The sequence below is a fragment of the Procambarus clarkii genome, chromosome 53, assembly GCF_040958095.1.
Source record: "Procambarus clarkii isolate CNS0578487 chromosome 53, FALCON_Pclarkii_2.0, whole genome shotgun sequence".
In the NCBI taxonomy this organism is placed as follows: Eukaryota; Metazoa; Arthropoda; class Malacostraca; order Decapoda; family Cambaridae; genus Procambarus; species Procambarus clarkii.
In genome coordinates, this window is record NC_091202.1 from 34,598,638 (window position 1) to 34,618,400 (window position 19,763).

The window sequence follows — 19,763 nt, forward strand, 5'->3', positions numbered from 1 at the left end:
CTACTGAAGGGTGTACATATAGACTTAGTCTACGTTCATACAGTATGCACCCAGTGCCCTTAGCTTTGTCTGCGATTGACGTACAGTATTTATCCACCGGTGGAAGAATAATTGTGGAATTGACCATTTTTTTTACTACAGTTCTTTGGATATAAAACAAAATGTCTCAGGGGCTTACTTATAGTGCCTTATTAATGCCAAAAATGAAGCAATATTTTGCAAGAACTAGTAGCAGAAAATCAACCAGCACGAGAACAGCCGTACCCAAGCACGAGAACAGCCGTACCCAGCACGAGAACAGCCGTACCCAGCACGAGAACAGCCGTACCCTGCACGAGAACAGCCGTACCCAGCACGAGAACAGCCGTACCCAGCACGAGAATAGCCGTACCCAGCACGAGAACAGCCGTACCCAGCACGAGAACAGCCGTACCCAGCAGGAGAACAGCCGTATCCCCCAAGAGAACAGCCGTACCCAGCAAGAGAACAGCCGTACCAAGCACGAGAACAGCCGTACCAAGCACGAGAACAGCCGTACCCAGCACGAGCACAGTTGTACCCAGCACTGGTACAACAGCCGTACCCAGCACAAGCACAGTTGTACCCAGCACTGGTACAACAAGCAGCCAGCACCAGCTCAGAAGCAGCTAAACCCACAGCAGCAGCGAGCACCAGCAAAGCTGATGCAAACATCTAAAAACATAGTGTGCGACGTTAACAGTTAGAACAAGTGTTAAATTTAAGTGTGTACACAGTGTTAAAATTAAAGTTGCAGTAATTTTAGTGTACAATAGTTTTCATAAACTGTATTGTAGTACTCAACATACAGCAGAACTACTTTTAATCAACACAGTGCTAACGGCATAATGCACTGTAGTACGTATTTAATGTAGAGCATTCACAACTTCACGAAACTTCCAGATGGACATAACTTCAACAATAAGGTAAATTTATGAATTACAGTAATTTTTAGTAGAGAAGTAATATATAGGTACAGTATGTAATATGATAATTCATTTTTATTGTGTACAAGAAAAAAAAAAGACACTGACACAAACGCCTCCTGAAGGTCACCTCTTGCAACGAATCCAACGCTCCAACGAACTGGGGTTGGTCCCATATAGTTCGTTGAATCGAGGTTGTACTGTATATATAACCTGAATTATTTAGCCATGATAGTATTATAGAAGAGCCCGAGTGTGATAATGACTGGGTACAATGTTCAAATATCAGTAATTCAATGCTGTTCACGATGTTCACAGCGCTAGACACAGCACCACAACATAATTTCGTCCATCTAGGAATCTTCAAACGACTTCTTAGGTTCCTTTTCAAAACAAACGTGTGGTCAATTATTCATTTACAGGAATTAGTGACCAGGATTGTGGTTATAATTAGTGTTGTGCGTAGTATTGTGGAAGGAGGATTTTTGGTGAGGGAGGGAGGAACAGAGAATTGAGGTAGCCTCACTGTGTGTGGCAACCACTCTTTGTTTTGCTCACCATACTAGCTTCGTGGTTCGCTATGGAGAACACACATGTACATGGGGTATATACAGTGTGTGTGTACAATGTAATAACAGTAACAGGAGTATGTTGAGTGGAGCTATTTTGGTGAGGGAGGTGACGTTGTAATCATAGCGTCATCTGCTGACTGCTGTGTGATTTCTCATGCAGTGTATACAGTAGTGGCCACTGTACTGTTTGGACACGATACCGGCTTACTTGCATAGTTCTGGTAAATAAAACATGTAGATAGGTATTTATAACATGTGTAAATAGTGTAATAAAAACAATAACAGTATGGTGGGAGGAGCAATGTTGGCGAGTAAGATGTTGGAGTGAGGGAGGGCTGTCTGGGTGTGGTTGCTCACACTCGCGATGTTCTGAATATGTTGATGGTAAATGTATATAGTGTGTGACAGTGTATAGTGTGTACATATGCTGTAAATATACATAAATGAACATGAAACATTGGTGTGAATAACTGTATGATGGGAGGAGCAATGTTGGGGAATACCATGCTGAAGGAGTGAGGGAGGGCAAGCTGGGTGTGACAGCTCACACAAGTGTCATGCACGTAACAGTGTCCTCGGAGAGTACGGATGTTTTACTGCCATAATATAGTGTACGTGTTCATTATACATAGGATTAGCACAAAAAAACAAATAAAATGTATTTGGAACTGTGCGCAAAAAATGAACAAAAATATATTCGCGGCAACTCGCGTGCCCCACCCCGGGCGCCCTACTGGCCCCGGATGCGTACGTCACGAGCGAACGGGGAATGATGATGTCACGTGCCAACTTACGGATCACATAGCAGCCAAAGTAAGTTTTTTTTCAAAGTTTTTTTTTTTTAACATACCTATACTGAGGGAAGGGTTTTTGACACTTCACTGGGGAGGGGGGGGGGGTTGTCATATTTGGAGGAGGCGCAGTTAAAGGGTTAAACTCGATTTTAAGAGAGGACGCTATGGGGAACTTAGAATTTTTTTTCTTGGGTATAATTGGACAGACTTGTTGTTAGGCAAGGAAGTAAATGAGATGTATGCCAAATTTTGCACAATATATGATGAAGGCACACAAACATTCATACCAAAACAGACATGCAGACCTGGGAAACAGGGTTGGTTCAACAAAAATTGCGAGAGGGCCTAGAGATCAAAAGACATAAGCATGGAATCATTATAGAAAGAGGCCAAACCCCCCATACCAGTGATACAAAGATGTAAGAAACAACCACACGTCAGTAAGGAACTTTGAGAACGGTATAGCAGACAAATGTAAATCAGATCCAGGCCTTTTCTATAAATTCCTTAAAAGTAAGCTGCAGGTAAAAGATAATATTCAGAGGTTGAAAATCAAAAGGAAATGAGTGAAACATTAAACGAAAAGTTCCAAAGTGTGTTTGTACAAAATGAAATTTTCAGAGAACCAGACACAGTAAGAATTCCAGAGAACAACATAGAGCGTATAGAGGTGTCTAGAGACGAAGTGGAAAATATGCTAAAGGAGCTCAGTAAGAACAAAGCAGTTTGCCCAGATGGAGTTTCATCATGGGTTCTGAGAGAATGTGCATCTGAGCTCAGTAATTCCACTTCAACTGACTTTTCAGGCCTCCCTGTGTACAGGAGTCGTAGCAGACGTGTGGAAACAGGCTAACATAGTTCCAATCTACAAAAGTGGCAACAGGGAAGACCCCCTCAATTATAGACCAGTATCATTGACAAGAGTAATAGTGAAAGTATTGGAAAACTAATCAAAACTAAATGGGTAGAACACCTGGAGAGAAATTATATAATATCAGACAGACAGTATGGTTTTCGATCTGGAAGATCCTGTGTATCGAATTTACTCAGTTTCTATGATCAAGCCACAGAGATTTTACAGGAAAGAGATGGGTTGACTGCATGTATTTGGACCTAAAAAAGGCTTTCGACAGAGTTCCACATGAGGTTGTTCTGGAAACTGGAAAATATTGGAGGGGTGACAGGTAAGCTTCTAACATGGATGAAAAATTTTCATGACTGATAGAAAAATGAGGGCAGTAATCAGAGGCAATGTATCGGACTGGAGAAATGTACACAAGTGGAGTACTACAGGGTTCAGTTCTTACACCAGTGATGTTTATTGTCTACATAAATGATCTACCAGTTGGTATACAGAATTATATGAACATGTTTGCTGATGATGCTAAGGTAATCGGAAGGATAAGAAACTTAGATGATTGTCATGCCCTTCAAGAAGACCTGGACAAAATAAGTATATGGAGCACCACTTGGCAAATGGAATTTAATGAGAATAAATGCCAAGTTATGGAATGTGGAATAGGAGAACATAGATCCCCCACACAACCTATATATTATGTGAGAAATCTTTAAAGAATTCTGATAAAGAAAGATCTAGGGGTGGTTCTAGATAGAAAACTATCACCTGAGGACCACATAAAGAACGTTGTGCGAGGAGCCTATGCCACGCTTTCTAACTTCAGAATTGCTTTTAAATACATGGATGGCGATATACTAAAGAAATTGTTCACGACTTTTGTTAGGCCAAAGCTAGAATATGCAGCGGTTGTGTGGTGCCCATATTTTAAGAAGCACATCAACAAACTGGAAAAGATGCAAAGACATGCTGCTAAGTGGCTCCCAGAACTGAAGGGCAAGATCTACGAGGAGAGGTTAAGAGGCATTAAATATGCCAAAACTAGAAGACAGAAGAAAAAGAGGTGATATCATCACTACATACAAAATAGGAATTGATAAAATCAATAGGGAAATTTTCCTAAGACCTAGAACTTCAAGAACAAGAGGTCATAGATTTAAATTACCTAAACACAGATGCCGAAGAAAAATAAAAAAACCAGCGTTGAATGTAATGAAACGCCATTTTCTGGGTGAGCCCCTACGGCTCCCTGGAGCTTATCGGGCTAATGTGTGTTATGTTAGACCGGGACATTAGCTAAGGAGTTCAGACCTACCAGGGACCAGCGCCAGAACCTGGCCCCTTCAGAGAGGTTTCAGGGAGCAATGGCCCTGGAAAACCCCATATGGTTGGGGGTTTTCCTTATCTGCCATCGACCGGGGTTAGGCACCCAGAAAGGTAGGCGTAACAAAACAAACCCCACATGGTAAGACACTACAACAAAAACCGAACAGAGAGGTAGAAAACTCCCTACAATCCCAAGGAAACAAGCAAACAAGCAAACATCACACTTTACTGCCGCGCCGATCGTCCGCGCAGCCCTCCCCACCCCGGGAGGGGGAGGGGGGAGCCCCGGACCTACCGCGCCGGCTGCCAAGCTCCAGTTCGGAAGCTAAGCCTCAACCAACGCGAAAAAAACGCCGACCGGTGGGAGGGAGGGTTGCCAGGGAGCCTCCGGGGCTCACCCAGAAAATGGCGTTTCATTACATTCAACGCTGGTTTTCTGTGGGGAGCCCCTACGGCTCCCTGGAGCTTCATACCCAAAGAGAAGGAAAAGAAAGGGCTAACCCGGGAGGCGGCCGCCACAAACTCTGCAACGCAAAGCCAAGACAACCGGTCGCAAACCTGCGACCCAAGGCAACAAGAACGCCCAAGAACAGACATACACATGGATGGGCGGCCAAAAACCTGTGCGACCCACAATTCCCTGCGCCCGAAATGAGCCCGAGACGTCACCAACACAGCAGCACTTGCTGCAAACGTCTGAACAGCACGGGCGCAAAGACAGACCGCAGTAAGAAGGAAAACACTGCGGACGACCCGGGAGAACACAGGACGCACCCCCCGGCCAAACCAAACAAGTACTAATACCCCAAGAACCCCTCCGGAAAGCAGCCGTCTCGACCGTCGCCAGGACAGAGAAAGGCTGCACACCCATAAAGCTACCACCAGTACCAAAGAGGAGGAAACTAAAACCGAAGGGGCTACCACAAACTGAGGGGAAGAGAAGAAGGCACGCTGAACAAGGACCAGGATGGCTCAGGCGACTCATGAGCAGGCCGGGGGGGAAACAAAACGCGAGAAGACGTAAGAAACGTCATACAGTCTCCAAGACGAAGCTCGCAGGTGGGACACCGTCAACAAAACCACCTGAACACCATAGAGATGGCGATACCTGCGTCAAAATACCAGACGCGAAGAGCCAAAGAGAAGGCCGAACCAGTCACGGACAGGACCGATTCGGCCTGCTGAAAGAGGCGAAGCCTCAGGAAAAACGCCCCGGGTACGGACACCTATCAAGCAGCGTCTGAAAAGAAGGCCGGGCCGGCCACAGTGGAACCATAAGGACTGTTCTCGTGGGAATGGGCTGCAACTGAGCCAGAACCCGAAGCAACAGCTGGACCGGGAGAAGAGGTACCGGTACCCCCCACCTCGACCAGGCCTGCCGAAAACCTCCACCGTGAAGTCCTCGCAGGTGGGAAGGGCGCCACAAAACGGGCGACGCCTAGACCACGCCGACCCGAAGACGTCCATGGCCAGGAGTCCATAAGCCCAACAGAGCCAACAAAACGAATCGGCGACGACTGGCCAACCCACGAAGAGGAATGAACCGAGACAGCTGTCCACCAGGACGCAGGACACACCCCGGACACGAACCACACGGTTAACCAAACCCCCTGTGGTTCCGGCAAGAACCACCAGAGAACAGTCCAAACAGAGCCGAATGGGAGAGTACCTAGTGACCCAAACCCTCCGAAGCGCAAACCAGACAGCCATGAACACCTGAACCGGGCTGTGAGCCCGATGGACAGACAGACTCCATCAACCTCGGCCGACCTGGTGAGCACTGGTCACAAAGCCCCAGCCGAGAGACGACCCGTCCGTGAACACATCGAGCGAAGGCTCGGGGAGCCGCCAAGGCACGGAACCCCGAAAACCCCAAAGAGGAAGCTGGTGACGCAGCACCAACACCAGATCCCCAGAGGAACCCAAGGAATGCAAGAGGCGGAAGTGGAGTCTCCGTAGGAACCAACCGACGCCGGAGCCAAACCCGACTCCGCGGGCAGATAAGCACGCCGAAGTGCAAACTCCCGCACAACCGCCCAAGCAACCGCTGAGCAACCCGGGACCCCCTCCTGAACAGCCAAAGGCGGGACCACAGCCACAGCAACACTTCTGGAGGGAAGACAATGAGGGGCCCAAGAGCCTGAAACAAGGCCCAGGTCCGAACCCGGGACGGAAACAGAAGGTAAAACCTCCAGATCACCAGGAAACCAAACCCAGCGATCTGGAAAGAACCATCCCCTGGCGAGCAGACAAGCGGACTGACTGGGAGCCCACTCCAGCCAGTCGTCGAGGTAGGCCAGACACCGAATCTCAGATGCAGACAGGGCACTAAGATCCGGTAAAGATGCAAAGAGTATACAAAGTGCCCTTCACAAAATAGGGAATGCAATAAAAACAGCAAACCTGAAGCCCCACCATCAAAGCATTGTATGACAACCATATGAAGACATTATGACATATGACAATCATTATATGACAATATGACAAGTATAATCAAGGCATTATATGACAAAGAGTGCCGGGAAGAGGGGACACCACGAGAGTAGCTCACATCCTGTAACTACACTGAGGTAAGTACACATAGGGAATTACCAACCGTGCTAGCCCCAGAAAAACTGGAGAGGAACGTGCCAAGAAGTGACCCGGAGGTCCAGGTCCACCATCCATGCACCCGGCCCTAACAGAATCCGAACAGGAGACAACAGTCCTCCGAGCAGGGCAGAGGATCCAGGGCGCAGACGGAAGTAGTCCAGAAGAACTGCAGACTGGAAAAACTCATGACTGCAAAGAGCAGACGGGAAAACCCAGAAGGATGGGGCGGATCGACCACGCCCCACGCACCCACGAAGAGGAAATGACGAAGCGCAGGGAAGAAGCCCACCCCGCCAGCTCTGAACCCCCCCCAAGGGGGAGAAGCCGTCCTCCGACGCCAGCAGAGGCCGGAAGACAACCCAAAGCGCCCACCAACAGCGGGACCAAGCGAGAGGCAACAGAGCAAGCTGCTCCCCCAGCGCCCAGTCAACAGAGAAGGGAACAGAACCCCTTCAGAAAGAAAAAGTACACTACCGAAGTCATGAGGAGAGACTACGGGAATGAAACCACACTTCGCTGGAAGAGGAAGTGAGGGGAGACCTGATCACCACATACAAGATACCCAAGGAAATCGACAGGGTTGAGAAGGACAGGCTATGTAACACAAGGGGCACACGCACTAGGGGACACAGGTGGAAACTGAGTACCCAAAAGAGCCACAGATAGAATTAGTTTTTTTTTTTTTTTTTTTTTTTTTTTTTTTTTTTTTTTTTTTTTTTTTTTTTTTTTTTTGGCGAGTGTCAGAATGGGAACGGGAAAGCACTAAGAAGTAATGTGGCGACTCCTCACACAAGGAACGAGGCTGACCCCCATACAATGTCACATGTAGACATGACAGAGCCCAAGAGGCACAGGAACCGATACACCTGTTGACGGACGGTTGAGAGGCAGGACCAAGGAGCCAGAGCTCAACCCCCACAAGCACAACTAGGTGAGGACATATATTGTAAAAGCACAAGCCGCCGACTAGTGGCAAAGAGCACTACGCCGGCCAGGCAAAGAAGGCACAAAACTGCATCAAAAGGCCCACCTCGACAGCAAAACCACAAAGTCCCAGCACAACCACAACATGTGCCAAGACCCAAAAAGCTCAGTCTGCAAGCCAGGAAGACCCCGGAACCCCAAAAGGCAGAACCGGGTCACACGAGGAAACAAAGTCCCCTGAACCCACAAAAGGGGGCCCAAGAGGAAGAAACCTCCAGAACGAAACCAAGGAACCCAAAGGAACCCAGAATCGAACCAGGGGGAGCCCAAACCACCACATTTGCCGGCGGAGAACACCACTAAAAGGCAAAGCACAGACCCCAGCAGAACGCCCTGGGAAAACGGTCCCAACAGACCGAAAACCGAGGGGCAAGGTGTGGGAGCAAGCATACCAGCCAGGGGCACTGAGCCTAAACCCAGAGGCTCAGACCCAAAATCAACACCCAAACGTTCCCAGAGGAACAGGCAACGGCAAGAAAACACCAGAAAAACAAAGAAACGACAACAGGAGAACAAAAACCCTGCAAATTTTTTGAAAACTCACCAGAGACGCTCGCTCGCACACCCAGACGCATGTAAACAAACGGCAACGCCGCCCTGGTGGCCACGCCGGGAAACCGGCAGACGAAAATGGCCGCCAGCCGGGGCTGTGACTGACGCTTAATACACAAAAACACGCCAGCAAATGTGGGAAGCTAGCAGACTGGAAGGGCGAAAAACGACGCCCAACAGCAGAAAAACCCCTGAAGGGGCAAAACCGCCCCAGAACTGCTAGTAGGCATCCCCCACAGCCCCGGGAACCAACAACAGAGGCCCCGGGGCAGAGCCGTCCTCCAAGCCCTCCGCCCTGAAAGAAAAGCAAGAGCCCATGGGGAAGGCAACAAGAAAGGGCCGCTGGTAAGACCCAGAAGCCTTGGCAGGAGGCACAGGCTCAAACCTCCGTCCCCAACCCGAACGGGGCATCCCCCGAAAACCGCCCGAGTCTCTGCCGCAACTGAACCCCGCCCCGACCCAGAAACACGCAGACGGTCCGGAGCCGGGAACATGGAGAGAAAGGGGCGAGCAGCACCTAACCAACGGGGCGGCCACGGGGCATTCGAGTGGGAAACCAACCTAGCATGTTGCAGCAACCTAACCTAGCTTGCAACACGGATGCCGCCTGTACTCCGAACAGTAATAACATCAGGAGAGTACTGGAGAACAAGCAGAGAATCACTCGCAAGACTCCGGGTCAAGGTGTCAGTGACCCAACAGGCAGCATGACGGAGGTAAAAATGGCGACTGTCACCCGGAGACAAGGGAACAGCAACCAACGATCCCGTACAAGACGGGTTGGAACCCGGAAGACACATTCAATGGTCCCCCGAGCCCAGACAGGGGTTTCCAGGGCCCGTAGGGTAACAACTACGGGAAGCCCGGGCAAGGTGTTGCTAACCGGTTAAGAAACCCAAACATAACAAGAGGGTAGATTATAGCACTGAAAACCCCCGAGACGTGTACAAGCACGGGGGCCTAGCAGAGGGCCGCCAAACACTACCAGTGGAACTATAACCACCTTAGGCAGACCCCCACCAGGCAAGAAAAAGAAAAACAAAAGAAAAACCCCGCAAAAGTACACCGTCTCCAGAGGCAACAGAAACCGGCCGCCGCTTAGGTGGCAGGCTGCGCAACACCTTGACGCCCTAACCAGCACAATACCAATCCCTACCCAGGGCCAAACAAGGGCCCCAAGCCCCAGCTGGCCCCAAGGGCGAGGCAAATGCCGAGCAGCAAGAACCTCTACGGGAATGGTTCCCGAACGCCCCAGGGAAGATAACCCTGTAACGCAAGGGCAGTACTCACAGGGCGCTTAGGGAAGTCAGCCCCTAAGCACATGCAGCCCCGGCACTGATGAAGTACTCCTGGCCACCGCACACCACAACACACGGCAGTGAACGCCACACAAGGCAAACACCGCCTAGGAAACTGAGGCCAGAGAAGCGTCAATCCCGGTTGACATTAGCGAACGAACTGGAGCTTGGCAGCCGGCGCGGTAGGTCCGGGGCTCCCCCCTCCCCCTCCCGGGGTGGGGAGGGCTGCGCGGACGATCGGCGCGGCAGTAAAGTGTGATGTTTGCTTGTTTGCTTGTTTCCTTGGGATTGTAGGGAGTTTTCTACCTCTCTGTTCGGTTTTTGTTGTAGTGTCTTACCATGTGGGGTTTGTTTTGTTACGCCTACCTTTCTGGGTGCCTAACCCCGGTCGATGGCAGATAAGGAAAACCCCCAACCATATGGGGTTTTCCAGGGCCATTGCTCCCTGAAACCTCTCTGAAGGGGCCAGGTTCTGGCGCTGGTCCCTGGTAGGTCTGAACTCCTTAGCTAATGTCCCGGTCTAACATAACACACATTAGCCCGATAAGCTCCAGGGAGCCGTAGGGGCTCCCCACAGAAAATTCACTTTCGCAAACAAAGTGGTAGACGGTTGGAACAAGTTAGATGAGAAGGTAGTGGAAGCCAAGACTGTCAGTAGTTTCAAAGCGTTATATGACAGAGTGCTGGGAAAACGGGACACCACGAGCGTAGCTCTCATTTCTTGTAACTACACTTAGGTGATTATACACACACACACACACACACACACACACACACACACACACACACACACACACACACACACACAGGGGCCTGTGGCTGAGTGGACAGCACTTGGGACCTGTAATCCTAGGGACTGGGAATCAATCCCCAGCTACGGCGTAAACAAATTGCCAGTTTCTTTCACTCTGATGCCCCTGTTACCTAGCAGTAAATAGGAAGTTAGACAGCTGTTATGAAAACAGTTATCCTCAAAACATTCAAAACAACTGAAACACACCAATGTACCATCAACTATTTGCTCAACATGCCCAAATAAATTTCAGTATAGTCTTGCCAAACTTGAGGTGTTTCAGCTTTTACATTACACTTCTCTGCCTGAATGTTTTAAATATTTACAGTATTATTAATTTGTGTTTCACTTACTTTGTACAAGTATTTCAATATACAGCCATTGCCATTTATTTCTGGGGTACCATTTCTAACCATCATATTCTAAGAATATATTCCTGGTCTACCATTCAAATCTATCATTTACTGTACCCTGCTCTGAAACTCTTTGATATGATACTAATCTTATTCGTAAAACTAAACAAATTTTATTTTTTTTCATTCTCACTTTATCACATAGAGCAACAAAGAGCATATAATACCTGAGCACGGTTGCCTGCAGTAATATTCGAGATTGTCCAGCATGCTTCTTTCCGGATGGATTCTTTCGGCGATGACAACAAGTGTAAAAGACAGGGCAGTGCCGAGCAGTTGAGAATTACCTAAGAAAAAAATTACACACATCAGACACCACTTGGAATATAATTGATGAAATACATTATCACAAACAATTATAGCAGTATACAAATGTTTTGAACAACAATTCAACAAGATAAATTATCAGAAGAAAGTGCTTAGCCAGTATAACTATCCTCCTACTACGAATGAGTTGTTCCGAAAACGTGTTTGAATAACACTCTTTCTGAACACAATGATATTTCCCATAGCCACAATGATATAAATGATATATACACCTTCAACCCGGAGTCATGTGGGACTTGGTCTCTGCATGAGATTCAAGAGTCACACTGATTGGTAGAATGCCCTTTGTTTACCCTTGGGGCATGGTGCATACTTGGAACACACCTAGAAAGAGTTTCAGGAGTTCTTCTACTCCCCGAGGCCAACCTGGGGCCAGGTCCGACTTGTGATAACTTGGTCCAACAAGCTGTCCCTTGGAGCAGCCCGCCGGCCCACGTATCCATTACAGCCTGGTTGGTCCAGCACATCTTGCAAGAACTTGTCTAAGTGCCTCTTGAAATCAACAACCATTGTGACAGCAATATTTATAGTGTTTGCTGGGAGGGTACTGAACAGCCATGGACCCATGATGTTCAGTGTTATCTGACTGTGCCTATGGCACCTATATTCCTCACTTGGTTCTATTCTGAATTTTCTTCTGTACTTTTCCCTCCAGTATGTTGTTATTCTACTGTGCAAATTTGGGAACCTGGCCTTCCAGTTTCTTCCATGTATATATTATTTGATATCTTTCTTATCTCCTTTACTGAGTACATTTTGAGAGCTTTGCTGATGGTCCCAATAATTTAGATGTTTATCGTTTTTATGAGTGCTGTATAGGTTCTCTGTATTCCTTCTATTTCAGAGATGGTTTTCATTATCCATCCTATCATTTTTCCTGGCCGCCACTATATTTGCTCAGTTATGTTCACTACAGGTCATCAGACATAATTCCCAGATCTTTTACATGTTGCTTTCCTTCTACGAGTAAGTCATGATTGTGTCCTGTACCCTGTATTTTGGTTAAGTTCCTCATTTACACTATACCTCAGTACCTGGAACTTATCATCGTTAAACATCATGTTATTTTCAGCTGATCAATCAATGCTAGACACAAGGACATTGGTCTTCATCTGTAACTGCTATTATTTTGCAATGATAGTATTACAGAAGAACCTGACTGTGATAAAGACTGTGTACAATAAAATTAGACTGTAAACAATGTTCAGATATCTGTGAACACAATGCTGTTCAAGATGTTCGCAGTGCTAGCCACAGCACACTGCCGTTGTTTGGTCCATCCAAGAATCTTGAAACAACTTCTTTCGTTCCTTTACAAAATGAACTTGTGGAAAATTATTCATTTACTGGATTTTCAGCGAGTGGTGGATTTTGACTCCAAGGTCCTTTTCTTCATCAATCTAATGTAATGGCATTGACTTCATAGTTGTGGTGTGGGTTTTTATGTTCCACATGTAAGGTCTTGTATTTGTCGATATTAAAAAGCATTTGCCAATCTTCTGACCATTTGTGAAGTTCATGTAGATCTCTTTGTAAGGTTTCAATATCATTATCATTTTCCACTTTACCATAAATCTGTGTGTCATTTGCAAATTTGATGATGTGGTTTGTAATATTCTCATCTATGTCATTAATGTATATGACAAAAAGGGCTGGCCTCAAAATGGACCCTTGTGGCACCCAAACCCAGCGAGCATATACCCCACCCAGCGAGCAAAAGAAATATTGCCGGAACAACCGTGGACATCTTCAAGAGGAAACTAGATTGTTTCCTCCAAGGAGTGCCGGACCAACCGGGCTGTGGTGGATATGTGGGCCTGCGGGCCGCTCCAAGCAATAGCCTAGTGGACCAAATTCTCACAAGTCAAGCCTGGCCTCGGGCCAGGCTTGAGGAGTAGAACTCCCAGAACCCTCATCAACCAGGTAATTAACCAGGTAATCAACTAGGTACCCCACTTAGCACACTTCTCAATTCTGATTCATTCCCATTTAGCACGACCCTTTTTCTTTGTTTCAACCATTGTTTTATCCATTCTATATTATCCCATTTATTCCATGGGCCTGTAATCTCCTTGCCAGTCTTGTGGTACCTTATCAAAAGCTTTAGCAAAACCCTTGTACAGGGGTACCTTCGTTTACGAATTTAATCCGTTCCCAGAGACGACTCGTAACCAAAAATTCGTAACCCAAAATGAATTTTCCCATAAGAAATAGTGAGACTGTCCCCTGCTCGCCTTAAACGCTTTGATATCTGCATTACTGGTTCCAGATTTCCCTTTCACACATTTCACTGCCTCTGTTATGTGGCAGCCAGTCAGAACCGGTCAGTTAATCACAACATGTCAGTCAAGCATTCACAGTTGTGGTAGCAACCGGTTAGGCATTTACGGTCAGTCACGCATTCGCAGTCAGTCATGCATTCGCAGTCAGTTACGCGGTCACAGTCAGTCACGTGTTCACAGACAGTCACGTGTTCACAGACAGTCACGCGTTCACAGTCAGGCTTTCACAGTCGCAACCAGGCAGTTAGCAAACAATAAGTTTAATGTCAGGCACTCAGGAAGTCTGCCTCCCGATCCAACAGCTGGTAGCAAGAAAGCCCACTGTATTAATACTGTACACATGGCCGGTCGGCCGAGCAGACAGCACGCTGGACCTGTGATCCTGGGTTCGATCCCAGGCGCCAGCGAGAAACAATGGGCAGAATTTCTTTCACTCTATGCCCCTGTTACCTAGCAGTAAAATAGGTACCTGGGTGTTAGTCAGCTGTCACGGGCTGCTTCCTGGGGGTGGAGGCCTGGTCGAGGACCAGGCCGCAGGGACACTAAAAAAGCCCCGAAATCATCTCAAGATAGCCTAACCTCAAGAAGATGGCTGGGAGGGATACAGCTAGGGGGGGAGGGGGGTCCGGTGTGGGGGTGAGGAAATTGAGATCGTAGAGAGCGACTGGGGGTGACCAGCTCCTGCTCTAGTTCTAGTCGGACGCTGGTCCACTCACGGCACCGCTACCCACCCACCCACTCTGACCACCCGTCCTGCTACTCGTCTGCCCACCCGTCCTGCTACTCATCTGCCCACCCACTGTCCCCCCCCCATCCATCCATCCATCCATCCATCCAGTCCCTTCACCATCCATCCATCCATCCAGTCCCTTCACCATCCATCCATCCATCCATCCAGTCCCCTCACCATCCATCCATCCAGTCCCCTCATCATCCATCCATCCAGTCCCCTCATCATCCATCCATCCAGTCCCCTCATCATCCATCCATCCAGTCTCCCCCACCATCCACCCTGTTGTCCTCTCAAATACAATATTCTAGTGCGAGTGACACTAGTAAACTGAAGCCCAGTCGCCCATGCCACCAGAAACCATGTGCTTGGGTGATCCATGCGTGTATCAACAAACTCGTAACTCGAGGCAAAGCTCGTAAACCAATTCAAATTTCACAAATAAATTGGGTTTGCAATCCGAAAAATTCACAAAGAGGGGCATTCGTAAGCTGAGGTTCCACAGTATACTACATCCATCGGAAGACTTTTGTCTGAGTAGCTGGTTATGGTTTCCAAAAATGTGAGCAGATTTGTAAGGCAGGATGTATTTTCAACAAATTCATTTTGTGTCGATTTTACAAGATTGCCAATGAAACATGGTGAATGGTTCCCTCCCTGAGAATTTTCTACATCCCACCAATCCCACCACTGGACCCTCCCCACTACCCTCATCCCACCACTGGACCCTCCCCACTACCCTCATCCCACCACTGGACCCTCCCCACTACCCCATCCCACCACTGGACCCTCCCCACTGGACCCTCCCCACTGGACCCTCCCCCACTACCCCCATCCCACCACTGGACCCTCCCCACTACCCCCATCCCACCACTGGACCCTCCCCACTATCCCCATCCCACCACTGGACCCTCCCCACTATCCCCATCCCACCACTGGACCCTCCCCACTACCCCCATCCCACCACTGGACCCTCCCCACTACCCCCATCCCACCACTGGACCCTCCCCACTACCCCCATCCCACCACTGGACCCTCCCCACTACCCCCATCCCACCACTGGACCCTCCCCACTACCCCCATCCCACCACTGGACCCTCCCCACTACCCCCATCCCACCACTGGACCCTCCCCACTACCCCCATCCCACCACTGGACCCTCCCCACTACCCCCATCCCACCACTGGACCCTCCCCACTACCCCCATCCCACCACTGGACCCTCCCCACTACCCCCATCCCACCACTGGACCCTCCCCACTACCCCCATCCCGCCACTGGACCCTCCCCACTACCCCCATCCCACCACTGGACCCTCCCCACTACCCCCATCCCACCACTGGACCCTCCCCACTACCCCTATCCCGCCACTGGACCCTCCCCACTACCCCCATCCCACCACTGGACCCTCCCCACTACCCCCATCCCACCACTGGACCCTCCCCACTACCCCCATCCCACCACTGGACCCTCCCCACTACCCCTATCCCGCCACTGGACCCTCCCCACTACCCCCATCCCACCACTGGACCCTCCCCACTACCCCCATCCCACCACTGGACCCTCCCCACTACCCCCATCCCACCACTGGACCCTCCCCACTACCCCCATACCACCACTGGACCCTCCCCACTACCCCCCATCCCACCACTGGACCCTCCCCACTACCCCCATCCCACCACTGGACCCTCCCCACTACCCCCATCCCACCACTGGACCCTCCCCACTACCCCCCATCCCACCACTGGACCCTCCCCACTACCCCCATCCCACCACTGGACCCTCCCCACTACCCCTATCCCACCACTGGACCCTCCCCGCTACCTCCATCCCCCACACCGCCCCCTCACCCACCCACCCACATCTGGATCTTATTAATACTAAAGGCTTCCTTACTACCAACTAGTGGATCAGAGGCAGACTGCCTAATATTAAACTCTTGTTGTTTACTGACTGTGAAAGCCTGATTGACTGTAAATACCTAACTGGTTCCTACCACAACTGTGAATGCTCGAAATGCATGACTGACTTGTGACTAAGTGACCGGTTCTGACTGGCTACCACATAACAAGAGGCAGTGAAATGTTTGGAACGGAAATTTGGAATCAGTGATGCAGATATGAATGTCTTAAGGAGATCACGGGTCAGTGGTATCACTTCTCTCCTTCTCACCCTCCCTATACACCAACACCACTCCCCCTTCCTGCCTCCCTCCTCACTGTCTCCCATACGCCAACAAGAGTCCTCAGTAAAGGTGAAGTGCAGTTAAATGTTCACTTAGTGCATTTATGGTTTATATTTATACCTGGTTGTTTTGTGTATGAAAAATATGAGTAATATTCTGTTTAAAATGTATTTTTAAGTAATATTTTTGGGGGTGTGGAATGGATTAATTCAATTTATATTATTTCTTATGGGAAAATTTGCTTTGGGTGACAAATTTTTGGATGAAGACGTGTCTCTGGGAACATATTACGATCGTGAACAAAGATACCACTGTATCTCATAATAATTGAGGTTCATTGTGGCTATGTTCTCCAGAGGTTCCGCTTGGTTATCATTGCTCATTTTAAGTCCCGTATCATCTATCTTATTCCCTTTCTTTTCTTTCTTCTTTTTGGTACATTTTTTGAACGCGTTCCGTGGTGACCCTTTTGAAATCGGCTCCCTCCAGGAGATGTTTTGTAGTTTCTCTCTCATTCCTTGATAGTCTCCTCGATGGTAATCAAGAGATTCATTATCATTTACCTTTATGTGGGTTTCTGTATGCATAGTTCACCTTAAAATATGATCAGTTGAGAGGGTTAGTTTTTCCTAACCTGGACTTCATCAATCTTACCCTATTCTGATGGTAGCACAAGATCTAGTATATTGTTACCATGAGTGGGCTCTACCACATGCTGTATGAGAAAGGAGTCCTGTACCAGGTCTGGAAATTGTTCTCCTCTTGCTTGTGATGATAAATTTACCCAATCTATGGTTTCATGGTTAAAGTCCTCCATTATTTTGGGTTTGGGTTTCTGATGCTTAGACAGATCTGCAAATTCCTCTGCCGCTGCTGTGTAGGGGAGGTGGTCGGCCGAGCGGACAGCACACTGGACTTGTGATCCTGTGGTTCCGGGTTCGATCCCGGGCGCCGGCGAGAAACAATGGGCAGAGTTTCTTTCACCCTATGCCCGTTACCTAGCAGTAAAATAGGTACCTGGGTGTTAGTCAGCTGTCACGGGCTGCTTCCTGCGGGTGGAGGGCTGGTCGAGGACCGGGCCGCGGGGACACTAAAGCCCCGAAATCATCTCAAGATAACCCTCAAGTAAGCCCTGTAGCATACTCCCACTGTCATTTTGCTTTCATCTTGAATTAGTATGATGCTCCATACAGACTCTGAGGCTCCCATGGTGTTCAATTCATCATTGGTGGTTAGCAGCCAAGTCCTCTTTCATCTATAGCCTAACCCCACCTGCTCTTGTTTTTCTGTCCTTTCTGAATGGTGGGTGGTATCCTGGAAGATGGAATTCCCCCTTCTATTATGTCACCTCGTCCCCATGTTTCACTGATGCCAATGATGTCAGGATTTTCAGCCTCAGCATACATATAATGTCAAAATTTATTCACTAGGCTTCTGGTATTCGTGTACAAGTAATTCAAACTTTTAATGTTCTTGGGGGCTGCGAGATTGCTCCTGTATTTATTGTTAGTATTCTGCACACTGTTGGTCTAGTTCTGAACCCGTTTGTCTTCCAAGATATATATACATATAGGTAGGCCTGCCTGGCTGGATGAAGGATTATGTCCCCTCCTCTATCTATTATCTGAATCACCTGCCCTTTCCTGATCTATAGCTTTGTATTTTTTAATTGTTCTTTTGCAGGCGATGAGTCACAATAACGTGGCTGAAATATGTTGACCAGACCACACACTAGAAGGTGAAGGGATGACGACATTTCAGTCCGTCCTGGACCATTCTCAAGTCGACTGCAAATGATAACCAAGACAATCGACTTGAGAATGGTCCAGGACGGACCAAAACGTCGTCGTTCCTTCGCCTTCTAGTGTGTAGTCTGGTCAACTTGATTATTCTTTGTTTCTTAACTCCTTCAGTTTACCTCTTAGGATCCTGTCATTTTTTTTTGCTGCTCTATTGTGAGGTCTGGATATATGTGTACTGTACTTGGTTATACCCCTCGAGATCCTTGAGGTTGTGGGCACTGTTGGATATTTTCCTTCTGTGTTCAAAATTTGCAATGGTTATTCATACCATATTTGCTTCAGGCCAACCTACCCTTTCAACATTTGATATAATTAATTCTTCATCCTTACCTATGAGTTTCTCTATCATTTCCTCAATGAATTCCTGGTCATTCCTGCCCTCTTCTTTCACAAGGTTCACTCCACAACTGCTTGGAGTGGCCTGCAGGCCCACATATCCACTACAAGATTAGTCCAGTGCTTCTTGCAGAAAACACTAATGTTTCTTGACATTTACTATTGTTCCGGCAATATTTCTCATTAGGTAAGAATATTATACACTCAATTCCACATCAGCAATTATTGGAAACAATGACATAATTAGTACTCACCTGTGTTTGGACATCGTCGCCTGTTACAATATTACCAACTGCTCTTAAAGCTGCTGCTACTACACTATGTTGATTAAACCTGAAATAATAATAATTAGAATAATTACACCTACATATACAACTGAAAAACTATTGTTACTGAAAGAGAAATTGTTCCAATACTGTCATTTTAAAGAGAACTAAACAATAGGAAGCAAAAGTTGGAGAGGTAATTATATGGAAAAACTATTGTTCTATAGGAACTTATATTTATAAGAGTGGTGAAGGGAGTGTGAGAGAAATGAATTTAACGACTGTCTGAACCACTACACAACGGTTATCATCGTATGTTGATTCACGGGTTAATGCGGTTATTGTCACGTGATGATTCAGACAATTAGTGTCAGAGTTTTACATGTATGATGCAAATAAAGATAAAGTAACTGTGGATGTAATGCAGTTTACCTTGAACCATGACAAATCTTGCCATCATTTCATGGCTCATACTGAGTATGAGCTATATTGGTATTGGTACACCTCCAGGGGTGAATGAAGCATATAGAAATACCAAGAAATAACTATAACAGGTGAATTATATGAAAAAGTCAACCACAATATTAAAGAACAGGTAAGTAATTACTTATCAAAAGAAGGCACCAAGCCGGGTAGACTATGTAGCACCCTCAGTGTCGCTGGATATTCAAAGGGCGCTAAATATCACCGAGGATGCTAATACGAGAACAAA

At 47.7% G+C, this 19,763-nt stretch overlaps 1 protein-coding gene across 2 annotated transcripts in view; it reads right to left on the reverse strand.

Moving 5' to 3' along the window:
• Kap-alpha1 (karyopherin alpha1) overlaps nt 1-19,763 on the reverse strand; it is a 99,992-nt gene that overhangs the window by 41,363 nt on the left and 38,866 nt on the right. For both annotated transcript variants that reach the window (XM_045756609.2, XM_045756608.2), the window contains exons 6-7: nt 19,040-19,118; nt 11,292-11,411 (exon numbers count right to left, since the gene is read on the reverse strand). In XM_045756609.2, the coding sequence (XP_045612565.1) occupies nt 11,292-11,411; nt 19,040-19,118 (199 nt within the window). The remainder of the gene's footprint in view (nt 1-11,291; nt 11,412-19,039; nt 19,119-19,763) is intronic.